General features: G+C 45.9%; 1 protein-coding gene across 3 annotated transcripts in view; it reads left to right on the forward strand.

Moving 5' to 3' along the window:
- The window catches only part of LOC147881579 (trihelix transcription factor ASR3-like), a 67062-nt gene extending 51615 nt beyond the window's left edge, over positions 1–15447 (forward strand). The window contains exons 2-3 of one of the 3 annotated variants that reach the window (XR_015540478.1): positions 14536–14941; positions 15071–15447. Coding sequence is in view for 1 of the 3 variants with exons in the window: in XM_087370003.1 (XP_087226129.1) it covers positions 14536–14798 (263 nt within the window). In the remaining 2 variants the exon portion in view is untranslated. Of the gene's footprint in view, positions 1–14535; positions 15002–15070 lie in introns of those variants that run through there. The other 2 variants (XR_015540479.1, XM_087370003.1) reach the window with 2 other exon arrangements.
- Positions 15448–17378: the final 1931 nt, after the last annotated feature.

Consider the following 17378-nt stretch of genomic DNA (forward strand, 5'->3'; position numbering starts at 1 on the left):
CGGAAGGGTGACCGGATGTGCAGGGAGTTCTTCAGGACACATGGCCAGAGAGCTGCAGGTGATCAGCTTCGGAGTCTCAGGACAGCGTCGGGACACATTGTCACGGATCCGGGAGAGGTCTTGGGATTGGCCACCGACTTCTACAGGACCCTTTTTCAGCAGGAGCCACTTGCTCCTCGCACTCGTCGTGCCCGCGAGGAGGTGTGGAGACACACTCCTTCCTTGGTCCAGCCTAGCATGTAGGCGACGCTGTTGGCACCCTTTACCACGGATGAGATGCTGGAGGCCTTGATGGTCATCGATGGACAGAAATGCCCAGGTGAGGATGGGCTATCCCGGGCATTCTTCACCTCCTTCTGGGACCAGATCCATCAGCCCCTCTTAGCAGCTTTTCAGAGGATTTTCAGCAGCGGTTATATGCCAGAGAGCCTCTCCTCGGGATTGATTTGTCTCATCCCGAAGGGAGGAGATAGACAGGAGATCCGTCAGTGGCGCCCGATCACTCTCCTTACCACTGCCTACAAAATCCTAGCCAAGATGATCAGCGCCAGAGTTCGGCCTCTACTTCCAGACATCATTCACGACACTCAGACAGGCTTTGTTCAGGATCGCAGTATCTTGGACAATGTCTTCACCTTTTCAGAGGCGGCAGAGTGGGCTCAGCACAGCGGATCACACCTTGCCATCCTACTTCTCGACTTTGAGAAGGCCTACGATCGGGTGGACTGGTCCTTTCTGGAGGGGACTCTGGAGCGGCTAGGTTTCCCAGCAGGTTGGATTCAGGGCATTTCAGCTTTGTACAGGACAGCCTCTAGCAGAGTCATCATTGGAGGCAGGATGGGAGAGCGTTTTAGCTTGGAGAGATCAGTGCGTCAGGGCTGCCCCCTTGCCCCTTACCTGTTTCTCTTCTTCGCCGAGGCTATGACTTACTATCTCCGGGCGAGGTCTACAGGGATCAGGGGTGTTCGCCTACCCCTCCGGGAGGACACGGAGCTCTTGGACTTGGAGTACGCGGATGACACAGCCCTGTATGTCCAGGACGATGAGTTGATGCTGGAGAGGGTGAGGTTGGCCCTGGAGGTCTTCTGTTCGGTTGCTGGTGCGAAAATGAACTGGAACAAATCAGTTGGTTTCCTCACAGACCCCGGGACGCGTTCTCAGTGGGGGAGGTTTTTGGGTTTCAGGTGGATCCCGCGGGGACAGACAGCTAGATACTTGGGTTTTCAGGTCGGCCTGGACATCACGCCAGCTCAGCAGTTTCTCCCGGTGCTAGATTCCATCCGACGGAAGCTGGCTTATTAGAGCACTGCTAAGCTCTCCCTTGCAGGTTGTGCCTTGGTAGTCAACCAAGTCCTCCTTGCCACGGCTTGGTATGTGGCTTCCTGTTGGTGTTTCTCGAGATCCAGTGTGGCACAGCTTAGGAGGCTGGTTCAGAACTTCCTTTAGTCCGGGGAGGATGGCCTCAGAGATACCAGAGCTAGGGTTGCTTGGCAGACAGTTATTCTTCCGCAGGCTGAGGGAGGCCTTGGAGTCATCGATCCAGAGCTGCAGAGTCAGGCCTTGCTAGGCAAGTTAGTCATCCGCGGTTTGACCCCGGGGGGGCAGACGTGGAAAATGCTACTTCAGCAGGGGGTCGGTTCTTGTGTCCCGCGACGAGGTGGAGAGTGGCTCCCGTCCCTCAGGTGGATCTTCACTTCCGTCCCACTTACTCAGCCCCGTTCCCCACTCGTTCGTAGCCTCCTTATGGTTTGGAGGCGGGTCCGCCTCAGTGTCATTCAGTCCCCTCCCCGCTGTCAGGAGGAGATTGATCGCCAGTCGCTTATCTGGAACGATCAGGTCAGAGATGCCGAGGGCCTTCAGTTGGGGGAGAGATCACACATCAGTTGGGATGGTTGGATGAGGGGGCCAGCCCGGTCCCTTCGAGTTTGGAGGGACACGTACAGATATTTGGAGACAGCTGATCTCGCAGACGCCGCTGCAGGAGTTCGTGGAGCCCAGGCGAGACGCACGGAGATCGACGGCGCGATCCCAGTTGACTGGTTGGTTCCACCGGAGCCTCAGTTCCTCATGCCTGGTGACGACCGTTGGCTGGGACAGTTCACCCCCCGTGGCATCCCACTGGTGGTCGCAGGACGTATGGTCGACTCCTCTATTTCTTTCTTTGCGGTTATGGGGGATGGACGACTCAGGAGAGAGGATGTACTCATCGACCCCCTACTTCCATGGCAGAGGGTTCGGATCGTAGGCCTTTTGGGGAAGGTCTGGCGTACTGACCCTAGCATCGAGCAAGATCAGCTGCAGCTTTGGCGACTCTGGCTCTGGGAGGGGCGGGCCTTGTCAGAGCTTGAGTGGGACCTAGGAGAGTGGAGCTGGCCAGAGGTTGTGACAGGACAGGGGCCGACCTCCTTCTTCGCCTACAACACGACTTTGGGCAGGCGAGTTCTTGGGAGGATGCAGAGTCGCCCCCCCACCCAGCGGCCCAGCTGGTATGCACAGGGTATTTCCAGATTCTTTTTGCAGGCCTTCTGGAAGGCCTTGTGGGAGAGCTGGCGGCCGCGGAAGATCTCCTACTTCCTGTGGCTTCTCGCCCACAAAGGTCTTCCGGTGGGGAGCTGGTTGAGACAGATAGGCCAGGACGGACGCTGTCAGATCTGCCATGTGGCTGAGTCGTCACCAAAGCATTGCCCGTGGAGCTGCACTCGCGCCCAGGAAGTGTGGAGGTGGACTTTCGGGATTCTCACTCGCGCAGCACCAGAGCTAGGCTTGATCACGTGGGGCGCGTTCTGTTGGTGCAGCACTGCACCTGGTCTACATCACTTATTCGAGGCATGCCAGCAGGACCCCACTTTTCTTATCACGCAGGGTACATGGGGGCTGCTCGAGGGTATCCCGCAGCACCTAGCAGAGGCGGATACAGGAGTTCAGGAGAGGCAGCCAGTCTGGGAGATTATCAGCAGCATAGCAGGGTGGCACATTTGGACCTCGCGTTGCGCGCAGATCCTCGGTGGCACCTCCTTATCGACTGCCCAGGTCATGACTAATATTTGGTGCGAGATTATTCATACCCTCAGAGGCCAGTGGGACCAGATTCAGGGAGATTCCCGGTCCGGTCAAGAGAAGCGGAGACGCTTCCTTCGGTCTTGGAACACTCAGGGCCTCTTCTTCGAGCAGACCTCGCAGGGCCTTCGGTGGTGCTATTTACCACCCCGATGGCTGTTCATTCACACTAGCCTCATCCCGACGTGAGAGAGTGACTTATTGTGTTACCTTTTAGGGCTGTGTCCGATTTGTGTACGCAGCCCGTCAGCTACAAGCTGACTTTTTGTATCTTGTTCTCGAAGTAATATAATTAGCACTGTTTTTTCGGAAAAAAAAATAGAGAATCCTCATCTCCGACACATCCGGCAAGAGATCCTGCTAGAGAGGAGAAGCCTATGGCATCATTGCTCTTGCCTTAGGAGATGACTATATTCATCACATTTCAGATTTAGAGTCTCCTTTTGAAGCTTGGCAGCAGCTTGACATTATTTTTGGTGCTAGCTCTCACATCTCAAAATTGTCACTTAAGATTACTTTCTTTGAATTGAAGATGGCTAGTGGCACTCCTTTGGCTGCCCATGTCAATTATATGCGGAGTCTCACGACTCAACTTGCTTCTATCAACTCTCCAATCACTACAGATGATGCAATGACACAGCATACCAGAGAGGCAATGACACAGCCTATGCCATAAAAATTCAAAAGCGCAAGTTTTTACCTTGCAAACATTGTCGGAAGACTAATCACCTCTCAAAAGATTGCTTCAAGATCAATCCATGCAAACATTGTGGCATTGTCGGAAGACTAATCACCTCTCAAAAGATTGCTTCAAGATCAATCCATGCAAACATTGTGGCAAAAACAATCACCATGAAAAGTATTGTAAAGCCAAAAAGGAAGAAACTACAAAGTGAGAAACTGCCAATCTACTTTCATTTGATGAGTCTCCACAAAATGAAGACTATGCTTTTTAGGCACTTTGTCTTTTTTGTTTATCATCACTTGGTCAAAATTTTGAGATTCTCTGCCTGGAGCAGTACTCCAAAAAGAATATGTTATGTAAATCACCTCTGGTCACCATATGATATGTGTTTTGACTATCCCATTTCTGTAAAACTCACACCCTTGGGAACCCTTGCTAGCATGAGATCCTAGCCATAGATTAATCCTTGACCACCATGAGATGGCATGAGAAACTATGAGACTAGATGAATCCTTGACACTGCAAGAGGCAATCCCTTGAGGGGGGTTTGTTGGGGTAAGTATGATCAAGGGCTTGCTCTATGGTGCATGTGTGCATCTAGGGGAGTCACGTGCGCTTGTGTGTGTTGTAAAGGCACATCAAGTGCTATGATGTGTCTAGTGTGTGACCTAAGTGATGATGTAAGACAAAGGGCATCCCACTGATGTAGGGATTGATTCCCACTGATGTAGGGACTGATTTCCACTATGTAGGGAAGGTATTACCTTCCCCCCCTTTCTATAAAAGAGGGTCTTCTCTCTCACAATCAATATAGAGATTTTATTGTGCTCTCACACCTCTTGCAAGATGCATCTATTTTATTCTACGGGATCCTACATTGACCATGGGGGTTGGAAGGCGTAGAGAGAGAGAGACCCAACCCAAGGCATGGATCTAGAAAGTAGCTAGTTTAGAACCTTTTTCATTCAAGGATTCACTACTTACTTCATTTAAAAGACTATTTTCATACATCATAGGAGTTGAGTGACATTGAGTCCTTTATAGGGGCAAAATTGAATAAGGAAGTACATTTTCTTGCTTTTTTGACATTTTCTATCACGCAATTCTAAATAATATCATTTGCCTACTTATCTATTTCATTCTTCATTGCCATGGAAAGAGATTTGATAGATTATGTTCTACATCAAAACATATCTTTGCGTCATCAATTGCGTATAGCTTTCCTCATCATCATTTGTCTTTTTTTAATGATGTCATAAAGAGATAAAATTAGCAAACTTATTATTATACTAAGTCCTCGGTCTCTAATAGTGGGGAAATGGCTTCCACATGAAAGAGGAATGAATCCAAATTATGTCTTTCTTCATTATGAATGTCTATGTGTGGAATAGGAGTCTTGTATGTTATATCATCTTCATGTGTCACATGCACCCTTGCACTTGGGTGCAAAGTGACACACTGGCTACATCGACAAGTGCGTAATAGTTCCCTAATAGGAGTTTTTGTCGTATGCTGTGACCCCTTTGTGAGCCCTTGTCCAGGGACAGTCAGGCACAAGCTACGTAAGTCAGTCTCTCAGCTTTAGGTCAAGTCAAAAGATCAGTCCTTGTTCACTAGTATCCACTGGAGAACCGTAGGGTAGTGTTTCCGTCTTAGGTTTAGGGATAGGTTTAGGTCCAGCCTAGGATAGGAGTCATTTTAGGCAACATTTGTAGGATCGATAAACGAAAGAGCAAGTACAAGGTACAAGGGTCGAAGAATAGCAACCGTCACGTCAACTAGTGTATTAAGAAAAGGGAAGTACATAGTACTTGTACCTAGACCCTAGGACTAAGTGTCCTAGGTGTCACATAGGACTAAGTGTCCTATGTGGTATAAAAGGCACAAAATAAACTAAGTGCCTATAACTATGCCTACAAGGCACATACCAGGGCCCATAGGGCATCACTAGAACTGGGAGAAGATGGCCTACAAACCCCCCCTTCATGGTATGGGCTAAAGTATTCTGGAAACGTCTCAGAATACTTGGTATTTTTTGGTCATGGTGGCACATGTTCATCCAAAAATATATAGCCACCTATGAATGTACAAGGTATGTCAGATCACGTAACAAAGGGAACCAAGTGTAAAGCCTGTCGGAAGACTTCGAACTTGGGACGAGGAAGTGCCTTTGTAAACAGATCTGCTATGTTGTCCTCTGTGGGAAGATAGGACAACTCTATGTCTCCTGTTGACAACCGCTCTCGAACATAATGATAATGAACTTCAATGTGCTTGGTACGCGCATGGAACACTGGGTTACGTGCAATGGCCAAGGCACTCTGACTGTCAGTGTAGACCATAGTGGAGGATGTTTGGCGAATACCAAGATCTGTAAGTAACTGTTGAAGCCAGACACTCTCTACTGTAGCGGTGAAGGCTACCCTGTACTCAGCTTCACAGCTAGATGTGGCAACTGTTGGTTGCTTCTTGCTAAGCCAAGAGATACATGAATTGCCAAGCAAAAAACAATTGCCGGTATGTGACACTCTGGTGTCGGAACATCCTGCCCAGTCACTATCTGTGTAAGCATGCATGGTAAGTGAACCTTGATCACCATAGAAGAGGGCTAAATCCTGAGTGCCTCTGAGATATCTGAAAACTCTCTTCACTGCTTGCCAATGCTGTGAACTGGGCATGTGCATGAATCTGCTGAGCTGAGAAACTGCATACTGTAAGTCAAGTTTGGTGTGACATAAGTAAATGAGGCATCCAACAGCCTGCTAGTAAAGAGTGATATCACATGGTGGGCTCCCATCATGAGCTGAAAATTTGAAGTCAGGGTCCACTGGAGTAGAGATTGGCTTGCAATCCGCGAACTGAAAACGATCAAGGAGCTGTCCAATATTCTTGGACTGTGACATCATGATACCCCCCTCAATATGAGCAAACTGAATGCCCAAATAATAGTGGAGCTGTTCCATGTTTGACATTTCAAAAACCTGCTGCAAATCAACCTTGAAAGCTGCAATATGCTGAGTATCTGGGCCCGTGATGAGCATATCGTCCACTTATAAAATCAGCACTAAAAAATCAGATCCACTCCCACGGACATAAAGAGTGGGTTCTGTGGGGCTATTCTGAAAACCAAGGGATAGTAAGTGTGCATGAATTTTGGCATACCATGCCCTGGGTGCCTGCTTCAAACCATAAAGGGCTTTGCGAAGCCGGCATACCTTGCTTTCAGAATTAACAACCTCAAAGCTAGGAGGTTGTGTGACATAGACTTCTTCCTGCAGATCCCCATGAAGAAAAGCAGTCTTGATGTCAAGTTGGTGCACTTGCCAATGGTGATGGGCTGCAATGGCAATGACACATCTAATGGTAGTAATCCTGGATGTGGGAGCAAATGTCTCCTCAAAATCCATGCCTTGTTGTTGGGCATACCCTTTTGCAACAAGACGGGCTTTGTGTTGATCTATGCTGCCATCAGATTTCCTTTTTAATTTGTAGACCCACCGCGTACCAATGGCATGCTTGCCGGGAGGGAAATCTACTAATTCCCATGTGTCATTTTTGGCAATGGATTGTAACTCAGCTCTCATTACTCTTTGCTGTTAAAAGCATCTTTATGGCACAGAGGCTCTTCATTGCAAGCTGTAGCAAGGAGTGCAAACTCAAGAAAGTGACCATGCATCTGTCTATTCCATGATCTTGTCGGGGCAGCAAAAGGCTGATCTTGTTTGCTGTCCCTCAATGTATCGAGAAGCCATCTGGGAACTTGCCTTTGCTGTCGATTGACAGCTCTTTCTTCAATCACTGCATCATGAATAATGGGATCATTTTGTGCTGGAAGAGAAACCTGCAAATCAGCATGGGGTACTGGCTGATCATTGCTTGTTGGAGGGCCTGCAGGAGGCTCATGTTGCTGGCCTTATGTCTCAGCTGACATGGTACATGAACATATGCAAGAGACCCAAAAACTCTTATGTGTGAAAGTGAAGGCTTCTTGCCTTTCCATGCTTCATAAGATGTAACAGTCTTCAATGCCCTTGTAGGTGATCTATTCAGCATATAGTTGGCACACATCACTGCATCAAGCCAAAATTTATTGGGCAAGGACTTGGCCTTAAGCATGCATCTTGCCATCTCCATAGTGGACCTGTTCTTTCTTTCAGGAACAGGATTATGGCACTGCGACGCGTAGAGCTCGCCCTGATAGAGAGGCAATAAAAGCTAGACCGAGAGGTGATGCTTCTCCAGCACAAACAGATGTTAGCCGCCATGCAGGCAAGTTTGAGCGCAACAGTTGTCACCGCCACAGCTTCGTCATCGACAAAGGTAACACCACTCACTCGGTCCACTCCCAATTTTGTTAAGCATGATGGTAAGTGTGACCATTCCACAATTTTGCAATTTATTCATAAGTTTGTAGCTTATTTTTCGTTAGCGTGGATTCAAGATGAGCAAGACAAAGTTCACCTTGCAGCCGCTCATCTTACGGGTGAGGCAGTGACCTGGTGGCAGCAATGGGCTAGTAAGCATATTGACCCAACAACGTTTAAGATGAATTTCGTTTGGGCAACGTTTGTGGCCGACCTCAAAGCCTGTTTTCTCCCACCGCAATGTATGCTTAACCTAGAGGATGAGTTCTCTCGTCTCTCCCAGAATGGTTTGCTTGCGTTGACATACAATAACAAGGTCGTCACGCTGGCGTAGCAGTTGGACGTGACGAAGAGCGCCAAGATGAAGCAATTCATTCGAGGATTTGACACGAACATATGTTTTACTATTCGGAACATCGAGTCGCCAGATTACGAGCGGGTGCTGACTCTTGCACAGAATCAGGAGATGATGCTGAACGGGGGAAAGCCCAAGCAGGTCTAGAAAGATTCCAAAGCCACGCAGCAGTCAAACAACACAGCGGGTAAGGATCAAAAGGAGGACAACCGGTTTCAAAAGAAAGACGGCCTGGCTTCTGGTCAAAAGAAGGAGTCCAAGCCAAAGATGACTCCGGATGAGAAGGCTAAAGCGGGTATTACGGGAGGCTATCTACAGCCCGACGAGCAAAAGTGGTACTACCAAGAACATCGCTGCTTTCATTGCCACCACATCGCTGAGCATGGCAAGAAGGATTGTCCGAAGTGGCTTGCCGAAAAGGCTGTGAAAGTACCTACTTCGTCCGTTGCCAATGTATTGGCTCTTCCAGTCCCGTCTCCATCCTCAGCTACGAATGCCGTCTCCCCTGCATTGAACGCATTTCCACGATGGTCTTTCAAGGTAAGGAGGAGGGTGATTTCTTAGATAAAAAGAAGGCGCTCATCTGAGCGTACGGCACAGCTAATAGGCATCAGTTTATTGTCCTGTTCGATATGGGGAGTTCAGAAGATGCCATCTCCCCTCAGCTTGCCAAGATAGTGGAGTGCACCTCGGTGCCTCACGAGCTTGCAGTGGACGGGTTCATGCCCGGCTTACGCACACACATCATGCATAAGGCCATCCATTTTACTTTTTCAGTTCAAAAGGTCATGTTTACACAGGATTTTATTTTGACTCCTTTGATGGGGTGTGAGATGATCCTTGGGGTTCAATGGTTCCGTGAGGATGTACCGACGTCTAATTGGTGGCAAGACACCTTCACTATTGTGGAAGCTTTACCTGAGCCCGCTGTGATACGCGGCGATCGGAGCATACCAGGGATTCTGTTAATCTTGCATATATTCAAGCAGGTTGCGCCGCTCGCAAGGGTGCCATGTGTGCACTTGTCTACGTCCAGTGCCAAATCATTGCAGTTCAAGCTGCTCCTCCAATGGGGCAAGCAATGGTGGATTTACTCCAAAAGTTCCAAGACATCATGCTCCGGGATGATCTGCCATCCCAGCTGCCTCTCAACCGACTGGAAGACCATCGCATTGTTCTTCCGGACTCAACACCTCCAAGTAAGTTTCCTTATCGACTTTTGAAGTCTATGGAGGGGGAGTTAGAGCAGCAATTGTCTTAATTACTGCGCGCAGGGTTTATTAGACCTTTGTCTTTTGCTGCATCCATTCTATTTGTGGCAAAGAAGGATAAGTCTGCACGACTATGTATCGACTACAGAGCACTCAACAAGCTTACGGTAAGCAACAAGTTTTCTATGCCCCACATCGAGTGCATCTTGGAAAGACTTAATGGTGCAATATTTTTTTCAAAGATTGACCTCAAGAGTGGCTACCATCAAGTCCGGATTTTTGAAGCGGACATCCCAAAGACAGCTTTTCGAACAGAACGAGCTCATTACGAGATCGTCGTCATGCCCTTTGGTCTAAAGAATGCACCACCAACATTCAACAAGATGATGTCACAGGTATACGTAGAGTATATTGGGAAGTGCCTGTTCGTCTTTCTCGATGATATCCTTCTCTTTTCCGCTACAGCTGAGCAGCATATTAAGGATGTGCAATGTGCCCTACAGTTATTACGTGATAACCAGCTATACCTCAACGCAAAGAAAAGTGAATTCGGCTTGCTGAAAATTCAGTATTTGGGCTACATCATTAGTGCTTAGGGGATTCGATTGGACCCTGAGAAAATCCAAGCTATCACAAGTTAGGTTGTCCCCATGACGGCTCAGGAGATCCGATTCTTTGTGGGTTTGTGTCAAGCATACAACTCACACATGGAGGGTTTCTCAACATACGCAGCCCCGCTTACAGATTTACTGAAATGGGTAAAGTCACTCAGACAAAAAGTTCAAGTCATAGGCAAAGCTTTGCAGGCCTTCCATGACTTGCAACGACTGGCCACGATAGCATCAATTATGAAGATCGCCTCTTGGGATGATCCATTTTTGGTTATCACAGACGCTAGCAATGTTGCCGTCAGGGTAGTTTTACAGCAAGAGGAGAGGCACGCGACATATTACAACAGAAAGCTTAACGATGCCGAAAAGAACTATTCGGTTTATGATAGAGAGCTCCTTCGTGTCATCTAGGCATTAAAACATTGGAAGCCTTTCCTATACAGACTGACTTTCATAGTTAAGACAGATCACCAAGCCCTTAAGTGGATTCAGACAATGCCTAGTGCACAATGGAGCGATCGGTAGCAACGGTAGAGCCAGATATTCCAGCAGTTCGGGGGAATGATCGAGTACGTTGCCGGCAAATGCAGACGCTCTCAGTCAGAAAGCTTCCATCCAGACCATTGAGCAGGCCACTATGCTCGAAATCAAAGGAAAGGATCTTGATAGCATGAAGGCACAATACGCGGAGTCAGTAGAGTTTGGCGCGCAGTTCCAGTTAGCCACGACTCTTGCTCCAGGCCATTACTCATTAGAGGATGGTTGGCTTTTCTATAAGAAAAAATTATGTGTACTCAAAGACAAACGGCAGTTGCTTCTTCATGATGCCCATGACGCCCTTACCGGTGGTCACAGAGGTATCAACGGGACTTTGGAGAAGTAGTGCTATTTCTACTGGCCAAAGATGTGGAAGGACGTATACGGCTATGTTCAGAATTGTCAGATATGCCAAATGGTTAAGGCTTTACACAAGAAAGTGGCAGGCTTACATATGCCATTGTCAATCCCCAATGGTCCTTTTCAAGACATAGGTATGGATTTCGTGGGGCCACTTCTAGCATCCGCAAGTACGCGTAATACTCAATCTCTTACTATTGTTTGTCGCTTTAGTAAATATTGTATGCTTATTCCCTGCAAACAAACAACCAGCGTTGAAGATGTAGCTCGTTTGTTTATTAAGTATTGGTATCCCATCGGAGGGTTGCCAAAGACCATCACATCCGACAGGGACTCCAAGTTTACGTCTAACTTTTGGTGAGCCTTGTTTGATAATTTTGGTACTAAGCTGCAGATGTCTAGCGCTTTCCATCCGTAGTTGAACGGCGAGACGGAAAAGTATAATGGTATAGCATTTGATATTTTGAAATCATATTGTCATGATGCTCAGGGAAAGTGGGAGCAGTTTGTACAGGCCATTTTGAACGACACTTATTCTTATAGTATTGGTCGCACACCCTATGAAGCGGCGTTTGGACGGCGGTTTACCTCACTTCTCACCCGGATGGTGTCTCTATCTCTTAAAGCCAATAAAACCACCGAATCAATGGCAGAGATAACGGAGTCTGTGAAAAGCCACATCGTCAAAGCGCAAGCATCGTATATGCGCTAGGCTAACAAATCCAGACGAGATGTCTAGTACAAAGAGAGGCAATGGGTGTATTTACGTATTATCAAGCAAAGATTGAAGCAGGTGGGAAAGCGATGCCCTAAGCTGTCCTTCAGCACCTTCGGACCATTCCCTATTATTCAGAAGATCAACGATGTCTCAATGAAGTTACGCCTTCCAGATAGTTAGACTATGCACAATGTGTTTCATGTAGCTTGGTTGAAGCCATATTTTGGACCTCCTCTTTCAGAGATTTCCGACAAGCAACAACCTGAAGTTCTTGATGAAGCCAATGTTTTGGAGCTAGAATAGATCCTTCTTTATAAATTCAAGCATGGTTTAGGATGCAGGATCCGAGAGCTTTACACCAAGTTCTATGATCGAGGTACCCATGAAGCAGTGTGGTTGGATGCAATTTTTTCCAGGAGTTTCCCTAGATATTGGCAGACTACTTGGAAGCAATGAACCTACTGCCAAGTTAAGGAGGAGGGAATGTCACATGCACTTGTGCACTTGGGTGCAAAGTGACACATTGGCTACATCGACAAGTGTGTAATAGTTTCCTAATAGGAGTTTTTGTCGTATGCTGTGACCCCTTTGTGAGCCCTTGTCCAGGGATAGTCAGGCACAAACTACGTAAGTCAGTCTCTCAGCCTTAGGTCAAGTCAAAAGATCAGTCCTTGTTCACTAGTACCCATTGGAGAACTGTAGGGTACTGTTTCCGTCTTAGGTTTAGGGATAGGTTTAGGTCCAGCCTAGGATAGGAGCCCTTCTGGGTCCCCTTAGGGCTGGAACAAGTGAAGAGAATGGTAGGGGAAGGGCTGCCTTTATAGGCTACCTTGCAGCCCTCCCTAGGCTGCCATTTATGGGGCCTAGGGCTGGCATTTATGGCTGCCTTATGGGGCCTAGGGATGGCATTTATGGCTGCCTTCATGGGGCCAAGGGACCAGCCAACCAGCCCCAAAATCCCTATAAGGGAGCCTTCAGGCCCTCTTTCCTCATGCAGTTTCCTTGCACCTTCAGCCTCCTACAGCTCCTCCTCATCCCCCTCGGAACAGCCTGACACTCACCCCCAGTGGCCCTCTGACCAGCCTCAGCCCTTGGCATCAGTTCAGCCCTCTGGCGAACGGAGTAAGGTTTGGGGTCTGTTTCAGCAGCTCTTTTCAGTTATCTTTTACAGCTTTTCACAGCTCACTCTCAGCTCTATATTTCAGTTCTCTCAGCTCTCTTATAGGATCGATCACTCCTAGTTTTCACTCTCTCACTCACGCAGTAACCCTGCATTCCGAGCACAACCCTCTCCCTTGCCTTGCAGAAGCGTCCTACATCGTCAGTGTGGACAGCATCAAGGTCTCGGTATCGCTCGGCGTTGCCTCTCATTTTTGGCTCTGCTCTACGTGTGCACAGTGAGCTCTTCAGAAGTGCGTTTCGTTGCACTCTCAAAGAGTATTCTTTGTATTTCTTAGTTCTCCAAGTATAAAGCAAATTCTCCCTTGATTGGGGGAGGGGCCCCTTAGTGGGTACAGGGACCCAATCGGTTGTCGATTCTACTCTCTCTCTACCCTCATCTCCTTTCTCTCTCTATGGTAAACAACGCTAATTCCTCACTAAAGGTTTAAAGGTCTTGCTGTGAATTACACGATTGTATTACCGTTGTATGTTACATCATGAGGCAACACTAGCATGTTGATTCAACATGAATGTGTTACATCACAAAACATATCAATATCATATTTAGGTGAAGGTGCACCCACATGATAAGATTTAAGTATAATTGAGGGTACTTTACCAAAAGAAACAACATTCACAAATTCTTGCTATACTATTTTTTTCATCTCTGGATTGCACTTGAGCCCAAAACTCAAAATGGTATTGTCAATGGAAACAAGGAAGAAGAAACATACATGTATCTTGAATTTGTCAATTTTATAGCAAACACGAGAAATAATGTTTGTACATCTTAAACTTTCTTGAAAATATCATAGAATCACATTAGTGTACTTGATTTACAAGCCTCCACAATGTCTGCTAAACCAATATCTTGAAAGTATCAATGAAAGAACATGGAACTGAGTCTGTGAATTTGTACTCAGCAAGCATTCTGTTAATAAAATAACTCTCAGGGGGGGGGATTCCCAATGTTCCTGTGAGTGAAGAGAGAGAGGACATTTGTGTAATTTTCATAAAGCGAGTGTTGAGCATGGATTGCTTCATTGATTACTTCTTGAGCCAGTGTTAACGTAACAGGCGGAAAATTTCAGAGCGTGGATTGTGTTCGAGAAGGTTGTGAGTCTGTATGAGGGAGCACAAGGTAAAGCTATAATAGAAGTATCGTCTTTTGAAAGTTGGTGCCTCATGGAAAGTGTTCTATGGAAAGGGCATCTGAGTTTCTATCCATCTGAACTATCCATAAGGTAGAAAGGATCGAAGTCACAGATCATGACAAATCTATATTTGGAAGAGCATCCATGTTATTAGTGGTGCTGTGGACTTGGCTACTATTATTATTTTTGGTTTGGAAAGTCTTTTGTTGTTCCGATGTACAATTGTTCTCTTTGTGAACTTGGATCATATATTTGCTCTCATGTATGTACATGAGTATCTTGTGGATTTTATTTGTAAAGATGGTGTGCTATTTTTGTGCAGGTGTATTTACTGAGGACCAGGAAGGTGAAATGTATGGACGCAGGAAAAAGCGGCGTGCTGAAGACATGAATGTACTTTCTGCTGTGGAGACAACTGGCAGAGCCCTAGAAACTGTGCTGCTAAAAAGCGCTCAGGCACAGATTGATGCTTACAATAGAAATTGTGAACTGGACAGAATTCAAAAAAAAAGTGTGAGTGATAATTTGGTTGGTGTCCTTGATAAGCTTGCTGAAGCTATTTGCAAAGTAGCCGACAGATTGTAGCAGTTGAGAGTCAAAGTTGTACTATACATGCAGCATGTCACTAAATGCCCTGCAAAATCCCATGAGACATGTTGCTTGCTGAATAAGCAGACTGCTGATGAGTAAATTGTAAAGAAGATTTGTGTTAAGGAAGCCCCTCCAAGGTATCCTCATTCTTGAGCCTTTAGCAAGTAAAGCTTTTTTTTTTGGCACTTAAAAGATAAGACTAATTTTTCCCCCAGTTTCTCAAAGGTTTTATTATTCAGTCTTTTTGTGGATTTACGATTTATCAGGATCTGTTGCCATGTATTTTACTAAGCTGCAATGACGGTGAGTTTAACCTTTTTTGGCAATGTTAGTAGGTTTAATTTGTTTCTAGAGATGAGAATCTTCGTCGCTTTCATGTATTAAGATATCATTTTTGAATGCTTTTGGTTCATTCCAAGCAGATCCCCATGTTAAGGTTGAAGGATAATGATACATTGGACCCAATGTGATCTGGAGTGCTACCCTTTGTATACCTCAGGACAAATGAACTAAGTGGGATATTTGTAGTTTTATAAACCATTAAAATATATTGTGGATTGTTGTTTTTCTTGCAATCTCATTGGCTTCTTGATGTCGGTGACAAAGATTGGGATGTTATAGGAGATGGCCTTTGCCATGCATGAGGGAGCTTTGGAGGGAGCTTTTAAGGTTGGCGAGTAGACCTCTAAGAGTTAAGGCTGGAAAGCTTCTTGAACAAAGGTTATGGGAGTAGGTTGAGATGTTTGGCTGTACATCTATATGGATGCTTTTAATCAGATTGGCCCTTTCTGTAAGGTCTGATTCAATGCTTTTGTACTTTGTGCAAGTATTTTCCTTAGCATCTTTCGCAAGTGATAGTGCTCACTTTGGAAGGGCTATATTCTAATAATAATAATGTAAAAAGTCACCTGCACTGTGCATGCTCGTTTATAGGGTTTGACTTGTGTAATGCTGTGCAAGGTTAATAAAGAAATCACAAATAATATTAAATATTTAAACAAATCGGCTATGCTTTGCATGGTCGATCACGCATTATACACCATTTTTTTCCGAGTGATATGCACATCTTGGCATCACATAGGCAGGAGGAGAGACTGGCACGTGGGCAGATCTGAGGAGCTACAAGTGCCATGTGGGCAGCAAGCTGGCTACAGATGGGCAGTAAAATGGGCTGCAGGAAGGCGGGACCTAAGGGCTTCATGTGGGCAGCAGATCCACATAAGTGTAACGAGCACCAAGAAGCCCCAACCATGTGGGTTGGGTGCCCAGCAGATGGGTTGGTGTGGAGGCATGTAGGAGCTTATATAGGCCAATTGAAGGGCCTCCTCGAAAGACCTGACCATGAGCAGAAGGGTGCCACAACTCACATCCCTTAGTGAAGTAGCATTGGAGAACCGAAGAGCAGTAGTTCATTGTGGATGGCCCATGATACACATAAAGGCGAGGCTCTGTCAAACACTTTGAGCAGGGACAATTGTCTATATTCTTTACAATGGTAGAAAAAGATGGAATATTAATCCTTACATGGACCCCAAAATCCCGGAGTGCAATGTCAAGCTATTGTGTAAATAGGGCAGTCTCTCTCCTGGATCACTAGGTGACAGGTTTCTGACATGCTCTACATTGTATTTGAGTAGGTGCCATGCTTGGACAATATCTTAGTGAATCATACATTTGTGTTCACTAGTTAGAGAAGTTTCTTTCAAGTATGCATTTCCATGAGAGGCATGTAAAGCATTAGCAAGACAACATATGACATAAGCTTGCATCGATGTTATGGATGTGCAAAGGCTAGAAGGTTCATCAAACCATGGAAAGAGTTTTGGTATTGGCAAGTGTGGCTAATCATTCGTGTAGTGCACAACAAATCAACATACATACGATGGCGAGTCGTAGTTTGGACTAAGCTTGATTCGTCGATAACGTTGTTGAGGCAAGTAAAAGGGGATGCCAACTATTACAAGAGATTTAAGGAGGCGATTAATGGATTACAGAGATATTGGTCGACACTTATCGTAGAATCCCATATTATACATTATATGAATAGTGTAATATACTTTTATGATTGGTATGTTTTTATTATGTGGACAAGTTTACTACGAGTTTTTTTGCAAGATATATTGCAATTACATGTGGCATGGTTTGTCAAAGAATATATGGACCTTGGAACACTCAAGGAAAGGGTAAGTTGCATTGCCAACAAGCTCAACATGTGGGAGGAGGTTATTGAAAAATAATGAACTTTGTGGGATGTTTCATTGGTTTTATCAAATTTGGAGATCTTATGTCGGCCAAAGGGATAGTTGTGAATAAAGATGCATGATGGAAAAGATTGATATTAGTTAGTGATGCACTATCAAAGGGTGATACACGACATCGTTTGCCACATGAATGATATTTCCTAAGGTTTGTTGGGCCTCAGTTAAGATCTGTGAGACGACGAACTTGTACTATAAACTAAGTTTGTAAAGAAGGGGCACATTTTGTGTACATATTATGATTGGGATTTTGTATCATTCAAAAAGATGTCTTTTAAAGTGTCGTCACTAGTACTTCAAATCTCTTTAGATTCAA

The sequence above is a fragment of the Dipteris shenzhenensis genome, chromosome 31 (assembly GCF_047967505.1).
Source record: "Dipteris shenzhenensis isolate YYH24624 ecotype China chromosome 31, Dip_SZ_1.0, whole genome shotgun sequence".
Lineage (NCBI taxonomy): Eukaryota > Viridiplantae > Streptophyta > Polypodiopsida > Gleicheniales > Dipteridaceae > Dipteris > Dipteris shenzhenensis.